Source organism: Gekko japonicus, unplaced genomic scaffold (assembly GCF_001447785.1).
Source record: "Gekko japonicus isolate JY-2015 unplaced genomic scaffold, Gekko_japonicus_V1.1 scaffold25, whole genome shotgun sequence".
NCBI lineage: Eukaryota > Metazoa > Chordata > Lepidosauria > Squamata > Gekkonidae > Gekko > Gekko japonicus.
In genome coordinates, this window is record NW_015171502.1 from 1,681,583 (window position 1) to 1,698,091 (window position 16,509).

The 16,509-nt window shown below is 50.6% G+C and overlaps 1 protein-coding gene across 1 annotated transcript in view; it reads left to right on the plus strand.

Moving 5' to 3' along the window:
- ADAM15 (ADAM metallopeptidase domain 15) overlaps positions 1–16,509 on the plus strand; it is a 110,385-nt gene that overhangs the window by 57,001 nt on the left and 36,875 nt on the right. Inside the window, exons 12-18 of the mRNA XM_015419105.1 lie at positions 2,044–2,195; positions 2,279–2,453; positions 4,824–4,916; positions 9,439–9,634; positions 9,788–9,896; positions 14,200–14,365; positions 14,469–14,540. Of these exons, the coding sequence (XP_015274591.1) occupies positions 2,044–2,195; positions 2,279–2,453; positions 4,824–4,916; positions 9,439–9,634; positions 9,788–9,896; positions 14,200–14,365; positions 14,469–14,540 (963 nt within the window). The remainder of the gene's footprint in view (positions 1–2,043; positions 2,196–2,278; positions 2,454–4,823; positions 4,917–9,438; positions 9,635–9,787; positions 9,897–14,199; positions 14,366–14,468; positions 14,541–16,509) is intronic.

Here is a 16,509-nt window from a genome sequence, read left to right on the forward strand (position 1 = left end):
AATGTCGAGACAGTGTATGACAGCAATAAAGAAGGCCAATGCTATACTGGGGATTATTAGGAAGGGTATTGTAAACAGATCAGCCAATATCATAATGCCCCATATAAATCAATGGTGAGACCTCATTTGGAATACTGTGTGCAGTTCTGGTCACCACACCTTAAAAAGGATATTATAGCTTTGGAAAAAGTGCAGAAAAGGGCAACTCGAATGATAAAAGGGTTGGAACACTTTCCCTATGAGGAAAGGTTAAGGCGCTTAGGGCTCTTTAGCTTGGAGAAACGACGACTGAGGGGAGACATGATCGAGGTTTATAAGATTATGCATGGGAAAGAGCAGGTAGAGAAAGAGGTACTTTTCTCCCTTTCTCACAATACAAGAACTCATGGACACTCCATGAAATTGCTGAGTGGTCGGGTTAGAACAGATAAGAGGAAGTACTTCTTCACCCAAAGAGTGATTAACACTTGGAATTCACTGCCACAGGAAGTGGTGGCGGCTACAAGCATGGACGGCTTCAAAAGGGAAATGGATAAGAGGAAGTACTTCTTCACCCAAAGAGTGATTAACACTTGGAATTCACTGCCACAGGAAGTGGTGGCAGCTACAAGCATGGACGGCTTCAAAAGGGAATTAGATAAGCATATGGAGCAGAGGTCCATCAGTGGCTATTAGCCACAAGGTATAGATAGGGGCTCTGGGGCAAGTGATGCTCTGTCATCTTGGTGCTTGGGGGGGGGGGTCAACAGTGGGAGGGCTTCTAATGTCCTGGCCCCACTGGTGGACCTCCTGATGGCACCTGGTATTTCTGGCCACTGTGTGACACAGAGTGTTGGACTGGATGGGCCTTTGGCCTGATCCAACATTGGCGTCTCTTATGTTCTTATGTTCTTAATGTCTGCTGGGATACAGGCATGCATGCGTCCTAATACTGTCTTGGAGAGAGAGGAAATGCCTCTTCTAACATGCTGCATTCGGCAAGGCAGGTATATATCATGACTTCCTGCTAGAGGAGGCATTCCCTCCGAGAATGACACTGGGAATGCCTCTCCTAGGATGGCGACCAAAACGAATGCCTGCTGGGATACATGCATGCCTCCTAATACCATCTTCGTAGAGATGCTTGCTTTGGAAAGAAATTTCCTCTTCTAATCGGTTGCTTCTTGTACAATTGCTCTTTTAACTAGGGTTTTTTTCGTAGAAAAAGAGGTGCAGGAGCTCTTAGCATGGCGTATTAGCATAACTTATTTGCATATGCCACACCCCCTGACATCACCGGAAGCTCAGGCTCCACTGGGACTGTTTTGAATTGTTAGCTGTTGGGTGGGGGGAATGTGCAGATCTGTCCTTGCAGAGGAAGGAGAGCTTGTACCTGAATAAAACTTGGTCTTCAAGGTGCCACTGGACTGTTTTGGATTGCTAGCTATGGGGGGGACACGCACAGATCTGCCCTCACAGAGGAGGGAGAGCTTGTACCTGAAGGCGGGCCGGGGGGGGGCCTCTGCAACTTACCTGGCTGCTTCTTGCTTCTCGTAGCCTGACCGAGGGCTGCTGGGAGCAGGGGGTGGGGTTTATTGCATATGCCCACTTCCTGGGCTCTTTACTGCCGGAGCTCCGCTCCTGTACGCTCCTGCAGGAAATGACCCCTGTTTTTACCAGAACCATGGTTATTTCCTCTTTCATGTATCTAGAGAGCCATTTTGGTGTAGTGGTTAAGAGCGTGGACTCTGTTCTGGGAAAACCAGGTTTGATTCCCCACTCCTCCACATGCAGCCAGCTGGTGTGACCTTGGGTCACTTACAAGTTTTCTCAGAGCTGTTCTCTCAAAGGCAGTCCTCGAAAGAGCTCTCTCAGCCCCACCTCCCTCACAGGGTGTCTGTTGTGGGGAGGGGATGGAGAAGGAGATTGTAAGCCACTCTGAGACTCCTTTGGGTAGTGAATGGTGGGGTATAAATTCAATCTCCTCCTCCTCCTCTTCTTCTTCTAAGGGAAAGGTGTTGTTTTTGTCTTTCTGTTCCCCACTCCTGTTCTTTCATCTTTCAGGACCACTCAGTCAGCCCTCTGGTCATGGCCTCCACCCTCTCCCACCAACTAGGCCATAACCTGGGACTCAGTCACGACGGTGCCGGTTGCGGGTGCGATGGGTCCAGCCCCAACCTCTCTCCCAGCCGCAACTGCATCATGGAGCCACCGGGGTGAGTGTGTCTGCGTGTACTGGGTTCGAATCCTGTGAATGGGGAGGTGCCCGAGCTCTGAATTCCTCTCTCCTCTTCTACAGGTTGATGCCCGGGTTGAGGTTTAGTCACTGCAGCCACCGGCAGCTCCAAGACATCCTCCAGAGCAGCCGGGTGTGGTGTCTCCAGGACGTGCCTGAGCCAACCCGCCTGATCAGGCCCCGCTGCGGGAACCACCTTGTGGAATCGGGGGAAGGATGCGACTGCGGTCTCCGGGAGGTAGGAAAAAATCTCCCCATCTCTTTCCTTGTGCACCTTTGGGTGTGCACCAATGTCATGTGCATGGTTTAGTTAAGAACGTTGTTGGCGCCAGTGTTCCCTCTAAGCTGAGTTAGTGTGATCTAGCTCACAGTTTTTTAGCCTCTGGCTCACACATGTTTGTCTTAACTCAGGAAGGACGGCTCCAGAGCAAACTAATGTATGCAGCAGCCAGATCGCTCGCTCACAACTTTAATGCCAGTAGCCCACAAAGTAGAATTTTTGCTCACCAGACTTCACTGCTTAGAGGGAGTATGGGTTGGCGCAACTCCCAGTTGAAGCGGGGTGTAGAGGGGAGGGCAGTGCCTCCAAAGCTATCAATGTTCGAAGGGTTTTTGTTGGGTGAGGAAACCTGGGATTCCTGGGGGAAGCTCTCAGGGCCGGGGGTGTTTGAGAAAGGGGCAGCGGAAAAAATGGATTTTGAAATCGTGGTTGAAATCGCCAAGACGGGGAACAAGATATGACAAATTGCTGACAGGAGTAAAAATGTTCCATTTGGGGGGGAAGGCATACGGGTGTGTGTTAAGTCCTGTTAAGTTGCTTCCTACTTACGGCGACCCTATGAATGAATGACATCCAAAAACGTCCTATCATGGGCAGCTTTGTTGAGGAAGTCCTTCTTCACCCAAAGAGTGATTCACACATGGAATCCCAAGCCGCAGGAAGTGGTGGCGGCGGCTACAGGCACAGAAAGCTTCAAGAGGGCATTGGATAAGCATATGGGGCAGAGGTCCATCAGTGACTCTTGGCCACGAGGTCTAGATGGAACACGATGTCTGGGCCAAGGGATGCTCTGTCTTCTTGGTGCTTGGGGGGGGTGGGGCAACAGTGGGAGGGCTTCTAGTGTCCTGGCCCCACTGCTGGACGACCTGATGGCACCTGGTATTTCTGGCCACTGTGTGACAGAGTGTTGGACTGGATGGGCCATTGGCCTGATCCAACACTGGCTTCTCTTAAAGGTAAAGGTTCCCTTGCTCGAAAGCCAGTCGAATCCGACTCTAGGGTTGCCGTGCTCATCTCCGTTACAAAGCCGAAGAGCCAGCGCTGTCCAAAGACGTTTCCGTGGTCATGTGGCCGGCATGACTAAACACCAAGGCGCACGGAATGCTGTTACCTTCCCACCGAAGTGGAACCTATTTATCTACTTGCAATTTCTTGCTTTCGAACTGCTAGGTTGGCAGGCTTCTCTTATGTTCTAACAAATAGTGGCAGACCTCTGTTTGTTGCAAGCGGCCATTCGATTGCCGCTGCCTGTCCTGTTCCGCTCCCCTGGGCAAAGGCCAGCCCTTCGTGTGAACCGACGGCTCACTCTCTTGAGCCTCCTCCAGAACCCAAGGTGCAAGGGTTCCATGATAGATTCTAGCTGTGTGCAAACAAACAAACAAAATTGTATTTTTCAGATTCAGGTCTATTGGACCCGGAAAATATCAGTATTCCCGGGTATACCCAAATTCCAATATCGAGACTGAATTCCCTAACAGTCAGGTGGGTGAGCCCATCTGGTGTTAGGCTGACATGGCTGGAAGCCAATTCATCGATTCTTTTTGCTCCCACTCCCCGCTTCCAAATGGGGGGGGGGGGGCGAAAGGGAACGATGGAATGGGATTGCCCTCCCCGCTGTTTGGTTTAAATGGTCACACACCCCTAATGGAAACATAGGGATCATTTGCACATGGTGCAGGCAGATGTTTGAAAAACATTTGCCATTGCCAACACAGGAGTTGTGGTGCTGCTCCTTGGGGTGTGGGGTGCAGGCGAAGCAAAGATGACAGACAAGCTTGCAGGAACTGTCTGAATGAATGAAGGAAGGAAGGAACCTCCTCCTCTCACGCAGCAGGTTTATTTATACACCTTTCTTCCCCCTTCTCCCCCCCTCTCCCTCCATAAGGGAGTTACAAGCATTATAGCATCCTTTTGGAATGTGTGTGTGTGTGTGTGTGTGTTCTCTCAGGCAAGTTCTTATCAGTTGCTCCCCCTCTTCAAGGTTAAACCATCTGCGTAGTGAGCAGTAAACAGATTCCATCTTGGCCTCTTATGACGTATAAGTATTTCAGCTCCCAACCTCCAGCCAGGAGAATAGTGATTTATTCTGCACTGCTGTCCTACAAGGAGTGAAGTGCTTGACTGCATGGGGAAGCAATGCTTGAAGAAGGAAGGGGCGAACGTGCCTATTGATGCTTGGTGAGGGCCTGCCTCCCCTTTGCTCATCTTACTGCAACCTGGTATATCTTTCATATTCGGTCAAATGAGGGTCTGAAGCAGCCTAGCTTCTTGCTGGAGTTTTTAGAATCAGTAATCTATCTATCTCTCCCCTCCTTCTTTTCCCCTCAGGAGTGTGCAGATCCGTGTTGTAATGCAACCTCGTGCCAACTGATGCCCGGAGCTCAGTGTGCCACTGGGGGAGCCTGTTGCCATGAATGCAAGGTAAGTCGCCACAGCAAAGGTGGGGCACACCTTTGCCATAGATCAGGGGTGTCAAACGTATGGCCCGTGGGCCGCAGCTGGCCCATCCAAGGCTCTTATCCGGCTCGTGAGCAACTGGTCATTACCTGTATTGCCAGATGGCCGAGGCTGTGCGTCGTGTTTCTGTATACTGTCCCAGTGCTGATGTGTAAATGGGCGGTGGAAGCGGGAGGGCGGGCATCAGGGAGGTACTGTCAGGAAATACTGTGAGAGTGTTGATGTTTTAAGCATGTTTGTATGTTGAGTAAAAAATAATATCGTTAACTGGGTTTCCCTGTGTCCTTTATAAAGTTTATATCTCCGGTACCGGGCATTACATTTTATGGCACACATGGCCCGGCCCGACAAAGTGACATTTATGTCACATCCGGCTCTCATAACAAATGAGTTCGACACCTCCGCCGTAGATCCGTGTGCTTCCCCTCCCACCCAGTCTTGCGTCCCTCCCCGATAAAATGTGCTCATCACAGGCCTTTATTTGGGGCAAATCGTGCACATTGCCTGGGCATGTGGGTGGGCCAACTTTAAACATGCATACATATCACACAAATACAGATGTGTGCATCTGTAGCCATTGCTTAAGGAAAAAACGGGGCGTGCGTAGAACGATGGTATCATAAGGACAACGGCTGAGCTCTGAACCAGTTCGTGTCTCCACTTTGCCATGGACTTGCTAGGCAGGTTTAGGCAGATTCCTCACACACAGACCCTGTCTGCAACACGGTGTTAACGATAATGACCCCCCACCCCCCGCAGGGCTGTAAGGATTTGGGCAGTAGCTGTGTTGGTCTGAAGCAGCAGGACAAAGTTTGGGTCCAGTGGCACCTTTAAGACCAACAAAGTCTTTTTCTGGGCATGAGCTTTCGTGTGCAGGCACACTTCCTCAGATGTGGAGCTTATACCGAACTCCAGTTTGGGAAACTCCTGAAGCTTTTAGGGGTGGCGTCTGTGTGTGTGTGTGGGGGGGGAGTTTGTGGAGGGTAGCGAGCTCAGTGGGATGCAATTCCGTCAAGTCCACCTTCCAAAGCAGCCATTTTCTCCAGTCTGGAGATCAGCTGTAATGAAGAAGAGGAGATTGGATGTATACCCCGCCCTTCACTACCCAGAGGAGTCTCAGAGCGGCTTACAAACTCCTTCCCCTTCCCCTCCCCACAACAGACACCCTGTGAGGTAAAAGAAGAAGAAGAAGAAGAGATTGGATTTATACCCTGCCCTTCACTACCCAGAGGAGTCTCAGAGCGGCTTACAAACTCCTTTCCCTTCCCCTCCCCACAACAGGCACCCTGTGAGGTAAAAGAAGAAGAAGGAGAGATTGGATTTATACCCCGCCCTTCACTACCCAAAGGTGTCTCAGAGTGGTTTACAAACTCCTTCCCCTTCCCCTCCCCACAACAGACACCCTGTGAGGTAAAAGAAGAAGAAGAAGAAGAGATTGGATGTATACCCCGCCCTTCACTACCCAAAGGTGTCTCAGAGTGGTTTACAAACTCCTTTCCCTTCCCCTCCCCACAACAGGCACCCTGTGAGGTAAAAGAAGAAGAAGGAGAGATTGGATTTATACCCCGCCCTTCACTACCCAAAGGTGTCTCAGAGTGGCTTACAAACTCCTTCCCCTTCCCCTCCCCACAACAGACACCCTGTGAGGTAAAAGAGGAAGAAGAAGAAGAAGAGATTGGATTTATACTCCGCACTTCACTACCCAAAGGAGTCTCAGAGCGGCTTACAAACTCCTTCCCCTTCCCCTCCCCACAACAGACACCCTGTGAGGTAAAAGAAGAAGAAGAAGAAGAGATTGGATGTATACCCCGCCCTTCACTACCCAAAGGTGTCTCAGAGTGGTTTACAAACTCCTTTCCCTTCCCCTCCCCACAACAGGCACCCTGTGAGGTAAAAGAAGAAGAAGGAGAGATTGGATTTATACCCCGCCCTTCACTACCCAAAGGTGTCTCAGAGTGGCTTACAAACTCCTTCCCCTTCCCCTCCCCACAACAGACACCCTGTGAGGTAAAAGAGGAAGAAGAAGAAGAGATTGGATTTATACCCCGCCCTTCACTACCCAATGGAGTCTCAGAGCGGCTTACAAACTCCTTCCCCTTCCCCTCCCCACAACAGACACCCTGTGAGGTAAAAGAAGAAGAAGAAGAAGAGGAGGAGGTTGGATTTATACCCCGCCCTTCACTACCCAAAGGAGTCTCAGAGCGGCTTACAAACTCCTTTCCCTTCCCCTCCCCACAACAGGCGCCCTGTGAGGTAGGTGGGGCTGAGAGAGCTCTTCACAGAGACTGCTCTTTTTCAAGAGCAGCCCTTATCAGAACTACGGCTTGCCCAAGGCCGTCCAGCCAGGTTCAAGTGGAGGAGTGGGGAATCAAACCCGGTTCTCCCAGGTTAGAGTCCACCACTCTTAACCACCACACCAAACTGGCTCACCTGGCTCTTCCAGGGGATCCCGGGTCTCGCCTGGAGGTTGGCAACCCCAGGGCCATATAATATTCTTCCCACTGCACCATTTTTTGTTTGTTTGTTCTTTTGCTACACCGTTGGTGTGGCCCTCCTCTCTTGCATGTAGAAGTATCCTGTGTGTTATGTGCCGTCAACCCTGTGAATTAATGTCCTCCGAAACGTCCCTTCGTTAACAGCCTTGCTCAGGTCTTGCAAACTGAGGGCCTTTGTGGCTCCCTTGATAAAGTCTATCATGTTGAGTCTTCCTCTTTTCCTGCTGCCTTCAGCTTTTCCTATCATTATTGTACCCGTGTCAATATCAGTGGGTGTCTTGCCTTGAATGTCCCTCTGTAAGTTCCTTGTACATCATTTGATCAAAAGTGACTGTCAGACACATTTGACTTAATCCTGGGGTGTCAAACATGCGGCCCGGGGGCCAGATCAGGGCCCCCCCCGGAGGGCTTCTATCAGACCCGCAGTAGAACTGCCTGTCTTCTGCCGCTTCTTCCAGTTCTGCTGCTGCTGCATCATCGTAGGTTTGCAGCTGACAGATATACACCTGAACAGCACACTCAACATTGCAGCAGCACAGACATTTTGATGCAAAAGCTCAGAGCAAGAGGTGTCAGTTATCAGACACTGTTAAATAGACAAAATATTGCAAGAGTGCTAATGTTTTAAGCATGTTTTTATTTTAAGTTAAAAAAAAAAACCCCTTTGTGTTTGTGTCCCTTATCAAGCTTATATCTCCGCTACCCGGCTCAAGTGGTTAAGACGCTGAACTGCAGGCTGTGGAAGGTCGGTAGTTCAGCAGTTCGAGACCCAGGGGGGCCGCATGATGGAGTGAGCTCCCGTCTCTAGTTCCAGCTCCTGCCAACCTAGCAGTTCGAAAGCAAGAAATTGCAAGTAGATAAATAGGTACCACTTCGGTCGGAAGGTACCAGCGTTCTGTGTGCCTTGGTGTTTAGACATGCCGGCCACACGACCACGGAAACGTCTTCGGACAGCGCTGGCTCTTTGGCTTTGAAACGGAGATGAGCACCGCAACCCTAGAGTCGGATTCGACTGGCTTTCGAGCAGTCCTTTACCTGGCATTACATTTTATGACACACATGGCCCGGCCTGACCCGACAAGGTCTCATTTATGTCAGATCCAGCCCTTGTAACAAATGAGTTCGACACCCCTGACTTACTTTGCATACTTCGTTTATATCCCGCCTTCCTTCCCCAATGTGGACCCAAAGCGGCTTCCATCCTTCTCCTCTCCTCCATTTTATCCTCACAACCACCCTGTGAGGTAGGCTAGGCTAGGCTGAGAGAGTGTAACTCGCCCAAGAGTCACTCAGGGAGCTTCCATGGCAGAGCAGGGATCCGACATCCACAAAGAGTGGGGAAGAAAAACTAAACCAACCAAGCAAAAACCTCCAGAGGAAGTTTAGAAAACCAGTTAAGGGCCAAAAGTTAAAAACATCAATAGGTATGTGTTATTCAATTCCAGACTGGAAGTAACTATATTAAATTAGGGTACAGTAAAATAAGCATTTTAATATCGGATGGGATTTTTCAATTGGGTAATGTAATATTAATCAAATATTTTTTAAATTTTCCCTGTACGGCATTCCATTTTTGGTCCTATATCGATTATTTACTGCCTTACAAGCGTAACAGGGGCTTTGTGGCATGTTGCACTCTGTACTGTTTGACCTCTGAAGAAGGCTTTTGTGGGCCGAAACGCATCAGCTGATACATGGTTCTTTTCGTGCGTTTTTCACTTGATTATGTTACGAAGATTTATTTGGGCCCCTACAAGGTTTTTATTTGTTTTTTGAAATACACACGTGTACTTTTGTCTGTACTTATTGATGTTTTGTAACCTTTGGCCCTTAACTAGTTTTCTAAACTTCCTTTGGAGGTTAGAGCAAGAATTCGAACCTGGGTTTGCCGCAGTCCCAGCCTGGCACTCTAACCATTACGCCACGCTGTCTCGCATCCGCCGCCTGTTCCCCTTGACAGCAGTGTTCCCCTTCCGTCTGTCCTTCTCCAGCTGCGAGGGGCCGGTTTTGTCTGCCGCGGGGTGCAGAACGAGTGCGACCTCCCCGAATTCTGTGACGGCGTCTCCCCGCGCTGCCCCCCCAGCGTCCACAAACAGGACGGGACGCCCTGTGCGGAAGGCAGAGCCATTTGCTACGGAGGGGCCTGCCCCACCTACTTGGCTCAGTGCCGGGAACTTTGGGGCCCAGGTGAGTGGCGGTCGAAGGACGTTCATAGAACGGTGGATTTACGGTGCGGGGTGGTGCAGGAGCAGGACTGGGAAGGCCGGGGTCTGCGTCTGCTTCACCTTTTTGCCTGGTTCTCCACCCGTGCATCCTGACCTTCTGTGTGTCTCCTGGCAGGTTCGGTCCCTGTCTCCGAGGCGTGCATGGCTTCTCTGAATGGCAGGGGGGATCTGGAAGGCCACTGTGGGCAGCTTCCCAATGGCTCCTATGTTCCTTGTGCTCAGAGGTGAGTGCTGTCTCCTCCCCCCCCCCACAGAAGCACCTGTCAGAGCCAAAGAGCTACAGTTTGTTAGGGCAGCCCCATCAAGCTGGGGTGTTATGAACAGAAGAACATGAGAAGAGCCCTGGTGGATCAGACCAGTGGTCCAGGCCTGTGCAGCCTCCTGTGTCACACAGTGGCCTCAGCCAGTTCCTCTGGAGGACCGACAACAGGGCAGAGAGGCCGAGGCCTTCCCCTGGTAAGAACATCAGAAGAGCCCTGCTGGATCAGACCAGTGAGGGTCCCTCTAGTCCAGCATCCTGCCTCACACAGTGGCCTCAACCAGTTCCTCTGGAGGGCCAACCACAGGGCAGAGAGGCCGAGGCCTTCCCCTGGTAAGAACATCAGAAGAGCCCTGCTGGATCAGACCAGTGAGGGTCCCTCTAGTCCAGCATCCTGCCTCACACAGTGGCCTCAACCAGTTCCTCTGGAGGGCCAACCACAGGGCAGAGAGGCCGAGGCCTTCCCCTGGTAAGAACATCAGAAGAGCCCTGCTGGATCAGACCAGTGAGGGTCCCTCTAGTCCAGCATCCTGCCTCACACAGTGGCCTCAACCAGTTCCTCTGGAGGGCCAACCACAGGGCAGAGAGGCCGAGGCCTTCCCCTGGTAAGAACATCAGAAGAGCCCTGCTGGATCAGACCAGTGAGGGTCCCTCTAGTCCAGCATCCTGCCTCACACAGTGGCCTCAACCAGTTCCTCTGGAGGGCCAACCACAGGGCAGAGAGGCCGAGGCCTTCCCCTGGTAAGAACATCAGAAGAGCCCTGCTGGATCAGACCAGTGAGGGTCCATCTAGTCCAGCCTCCTGTCTCACACAGTGGCCTCAACCAATTCCTCTGGAGGGCCAACAACAGGGGAGGGGAGCCACAGCTTTTGGGGAGGGGAGGGGCCTCTGCAGGGTACAGTGTCATAGAATCCACCCTCCAAAGCAGCCATTTTCTCTAGGGGATATCCGCCGTCATTCCTGAGCATCTCCAGGCCCCACCTGGAGGTCGGCAACTCTTTTAACCAGGCATCATCTCATAATGACAAAGCATGATTTTTCGTTGTCTAAACAAAGCGTATACTTATCTAAAATGGGTATGCTTTTGTTCTTTTTTAATTTAAAAACACACACGCACGGAATAAACGGATAATTTAAACCTCTTCTCTTCTCCGAGATCGAAATTATATGTTTATGTAGAAGAGAATATTTAGATAATGTGCTGTTTTTATCTGAAAGAGCGATCTAGCAATCGTGATCTGATTAGTAGCTGCTCGGATGAAAATAGCTTTCTGTTGGGAGGGGGGAACCTTTCTCGGCCCCCCGTCATTGAGCGGTTTAATAGACAGAGCTATAATGTCATGAAAATCATTTTATAGCACATCTAGGAAGGGCGGAGTGTAGAGGATAAGTGCGTTCAGAAATGGGGCGCGTTCATTTTGTTCAGAAATGAAAATTCTCACGCAATTAGACCGCAAGCACTTTGGGTAATGGTTAGGAGGGCAGGCTCTAATCTGGGAGAACTCCTCCACATGCAGCTGCTGGTGTGACCTTGAGTCAGTCATAAGTTCTTTCAGAGATGTTCTCTCAAGAGCGCTCTCAGTCCCACCTAACTCACAGGACGACTGTTGTGGGGAGGGGAAGGGAAAGGAATTGTAAGCCGCTCTGAGACTCCTTCAGGTAGTGAAGGGAGGGGTATAAATTAAATTTCTCCCAGATCTCTAATCTGGGAGAAACAGGTTTGATTCCCCACGCCTCCACATGCAGCTGCTGGTGTGACCTTGCGTCAGTCATAAGTTCTCTCAAGAGTAGTCCTCGAAAGAGCTCTCTCCACCCCACTGACGGCATACTGTTCTGTATGGGGACAAGATGACAGCCTTGGTAAAGATAAATGGTGTAGATCATCCTGATCTGGGGTGACAGTTGAGAAGTCATGTGACGTGTCACCAGGTAGCTGCTGGTGTGACCTTGCGTCAGTCATATGTTCTCTCAAGAGTAGTCCTCGAAAGAGCTCTCTCAGCCCCACCTCCCTCACAGGGTGTCTGTTGTGGGGAGGGGAAGGGAAAGGAGATTGTAAGCCGCTCTGGGACTCCTTCGGGTAGTGAAGGGCAGGGTATAAATCCAATCTCTTCTTCTTCTTCTTTTACCTCACAGGGAGTCTGTTGTGGGGAGGGGGAGGGGAAGGAGTTTGTAAGCCGCTCTGAGACTCCTTTGGGTAGTGAAGGGCGGGGTATAAATCCAATCTCTTCTCTTCTTCTAACAACAACAATTAATGGTTGTCCAGATCTGGTTGGCCCAGGCTAGCCCAATCTGGTCAGATCTCGGAAACTAAGTGGAGTCGGCCCTGGGTGGTACTTGGATAGGAGGCCACTGAGGAAGCCCAGTGCTGCTACGCAAAGGCAGGTAATGGTAAACCACCTCTGAGCGTCTCACACCTTGAAAACCCTACGGGGTTGCCATAAGTCTGCGGCGACTTGACTTCATTTTTTGCATCCAGTGGCCCACCCAGTCCAACACTCTGTGCCACACAGTGACCAAAACCCAGGTGCCATTAGGAGGTCCACCAGCGGGGCCAGAACTCCAGAAGCCCTCCCACTGTTGCCCCCCAAGCACCAAGAATACAGAGCATCACTGCCCCAAACAGAGTGTTCCCTCTATATCTTGTGGCTAATAGATGGGCCTCTGCTCAGGACTTATCCTGATAATATTTAATGCCGAGTTCAATAATACAGTCATATAATTATATAAAGCCAAGGTGTTCTTAGAAGCAACAGCAGTAATACAGGAAAAAGTCCCAAAAATGTCAGTGTGTTTCACTCTTGTTGTATTGTAATTCCGTAGTCCAACTTGACATACATTTGTCATAGAGTGGACTCATATAGTTCCAGGAAAATCCATATAATCTTGAAATCCGTAAACCATAGAGACGTGTAGTCTGGATGCAAGCTGCCGCATTTCGAATAATTCTTCTTCAAAACCAGTAGGCCACAGTGGGACCCAATCTCAGTAGAAGCACATACAGAAGCCAGTTTATTCAGTCATAAAGGATCATGGGGACTGAATAAACTGGCTTCTGTATGTGCTTCTACTGAGATTGGGTCCCACTATAGCCTAATGGTTTTGAAGAAGAATTATTCGAAACGTGGCAGCTTGCATCCGCGTCTCTATGGTTTATGGATTTCAAGATTATATGGATTTTCCTGAAACTATATGAGTCCACTCTATGATGAATGTATGTCAAGTTGGACTACGGAATTACAATACAGCAGGAGTGAGACACATTGAAATTTTTGGGACTTTTTTCTGTCCTACTGTTGTTTCTTGCAAGAACACCTTGGCTTTATATAGTTACATATGACTGTATTATTGAACTCTGCATTAAATATTAGTTTTATGCATTTTTGTTTATTTTTAGCCAGCGGGGGTTTTTTTTTGGTGCTTTGTGCAATTTCATGTACGCTCGTTCCCCCTTCCTTTTTGGTCTCCAGGACTTATCCTGAGTCAGAACCAGTGCTCCTTCTAAGCTGAGTCAGTGTGAGCCAGCTCACAGTTTTTTAGCCTCCGTCTCACACATTTTTGTCTTCGCTCAGGAAGGAGGGCTCCGGAGCAAACTAATTCATGCAGCCGCCCAATTGCCCGCTCACAGCTTCAGTGCCCGTAGCTCACAAAGCAGAATGTTTGCTCATAAGACTCCACAGCTTAGAGGGAGCATTGGTCAGAACTGTGGTCTAGCAGGGACAGTGTTGTCTCCTTTGACTGGTAGCGGCTCTGCAGCAGGCCTGGCCTGTATCAAAAGGGGACCGTAAGGAAACAGACAACGGAGCTGCGGTGGCTCAAGTGGTTAAGACGCTGAACTGCAGGCTGTGGAAGGTCGGTAGTTCAGCATTTCGAGACCTGGGTGCCGCATGATGGAGTGAGCTCCCATCTTTAGTTCCAGTTCCTGCCAACCTAGCAGTTCGAAAGCAAGAAATTGCAAGTAGATAAATAGGTACTGCTTCGGTGGGAAGGTAACAGCGTTCCGTGCGCCTTGCTGTTTAGTCATGCCGGCCACACGACCACGGAAACGTCTTCGGACAGCGCTGGCTCTTCGGCTTTGAAATGGAGATGAGCACCGCAACCCTAGAGTCGGACTCGACTGGCTTTCAAGCAAGGGAACCTTTACCTTTTTACCTAAGGAAACAGACAGGAAATCATTGAGGCAGATTTTTTTAAAAAAACCCAGCTGAAGACCCGAAGCTTAAAACGGATGGTCAGCCTTCGGCATAAAACTTGCTCTCCTTTCTGGTAGGAATGCCCAGTGTGGACAGTTGCAGTGCCAAGGGGGCAGCGCCAACCTTACGAAGCAGAACAAGATAGGGATGTCGCCCGCCTGCCCACATAACACCCCGTCTCCTGTGGATGACATTCTGGACCTGGCCATGGTGTTGCCGGGCACAGCTTGTGGGCCGGACAAGGTGAGTCGCGTCGGCAGGGGCATCACGGGGTACTCGCAGCGCCGAGCCAGGTGTTTCCTGTGGCAGCCCCCTTCCCTCTAAATCTGCATTTCTCCATTTGCAGTTCTGCATTGATCAACGGTGCCAGGATCTCCCTGCGCTGAAGTTTCCCGTCTGCCTTTGCAACGGGCATGGGGTGAGTGTCGGGAACGAGGGCTCTTAGCTGAAGAGACAGAAGATTTGGGGCTTGGTATTGCCTTCTGGTTTAGAGAAGAAGAGAGATTGGATTTATACCCCGCCCTTCACTACTCAAAGGAGTCTCAGAGCGGCTTACAATTTCCTTTCCCCTCCCCTCCCCTCCCCTCCCCACAACAGACACACTGTGAGGTAGGTAAGTGGGGCTGAGAGAGCTCTTTTGAGGATTGCTTGTGAGAGAACAGCTCTGAGCGAACTTGTGACTGACCCAAGGTCACACCAGCAGCTGCATGTGAAGGAGTGGGGACTCAAACCCAGTTCTCCCAGATTAGAGTCCGTGCTTCTAACCACCACATCAAACTGGCTCTCCGGAGTTTTCTACAGTTTTCAGAAACTTAGAGCTGGAAGGGACCTCAAGGGTCACCTAGTCCAACCCCCTGCACAAGGCAGGAAACTCATGCCTCCCCCTCCGCTCCCCCAGTGACCCCTGCTCTACAACCCAGCGGAAGGCAAAAAACCTCTAGGATCCCTGAGCCAATCTGACCTGGAAGAAAATTCCTTCCTGATCCCAAAGCAGCGATCAGCATTTCCCTGGGCGTGTAAGGAAGGGCCACGAGAACTAAGCACTGAGGCAACCCTTCCTGCCCTCCCTCTCATGATCTGCCCAAGTTCACAGAATCAACATGGCTGTCAGATGGCCATTGAGCCTCTGCTTGAAAACCTACAAAGAAGGAGAGCCCACCACCTCCCGAGGAAGCCTGTGCCACTGAGGAACCGCTGTAACTGTCAGGAAGTTCTTCCTCACATTTAGCCGAAAGCTCTTTTGATTTACTTTCAACCCGTCGTTTCTGGGGCAACAGAAAACAACTCCGCCCCATCCTCTCTATGACAGTCCTTCCAGTCCTCGAAGATGGCTATCCCGTCACCTCTCAGTCGTCTCCTCTCCAGGCTAAGCATATTATCGTAAGCCACCTTAAACCACAAGGGAAAGGCCGCCGGGATATAAATGGTTTAATAAATTAAAGAAACACGAAAGGGGTCCTTGGTAAAGGAGCTGCCGAAGCTCCTCGGGGACTTCTAAACCTGGTCAGTCCATGGCTGTCCCAGATGTAGTCCTGAGGAAATCGTATTGGATTCTGTGACTAGGGAAAGCCAGTGTGGTGTAGGGGTTAAGAACGGCGTACTCTAATCTGGGAGAACCGGGTTTGATTCCCCACTCCTCCTTCACATGCAGCCAACTGGGTGACCTTGGGTCAGTCACAAGTTCTCTCAGAGCTGTTCTCTCAGGAGCAGTTCTCAAAAGATCTCTCTCAGTCCCACCGACCTCCCAGGATGTCTGTTGTGGGGAGGGGAAGGGAAAGGGGGTTGCTCTGGAACTCCGAGTGAAGGGCGGGGTACAAATCCAGTCTCCTCCTCCTCCTCCTCCTCCTCTTCTCCTTCTTCCTTCTTCTTCTGGAAGCTGCTCTGGTTCCATGGATTTGGAGAACTTGGGTTGCAGGATCTTGGCTTTTTGCAGCCATCAAGCGGCTTGGAAAAAGGGGGCAGGATGTGGGGGGGGGGCAGAGGTGTCTGGCTGCTACTGGGGGAATTGGCCCTGGATTGGGTGGACTCTTGGTCCAACCCAGCAAAACCATTCTGAGGGCACTCAGGGGTGGGGTTAAATGCACGGACTCTAATCTGGGAGAACCAGGCTTGATTCCCCACTCCTCCACTTGCACTTGGCTGGATGACCTTGGGCAAGCCATAGTTCTGAGGAGAGCTGTTCTCTCAAGGGCAGTTTCTGTCAGAGCTCTCTCAGCCCCACCGACCTCACAGGGTGTCTGTTGTGAGGAGAGGAAGAGAAAGGAGTTTGTAAGCTGCTCTGAGACTCCTTTGGGTTGTGAAGGGCGGGGTATAAATCCAATCTCTTCTTCTTTTACCTCACAGGGTGTCTGTTGTGGGGAGGGGAAGGGAAAGGAGTTTGTAAGCCG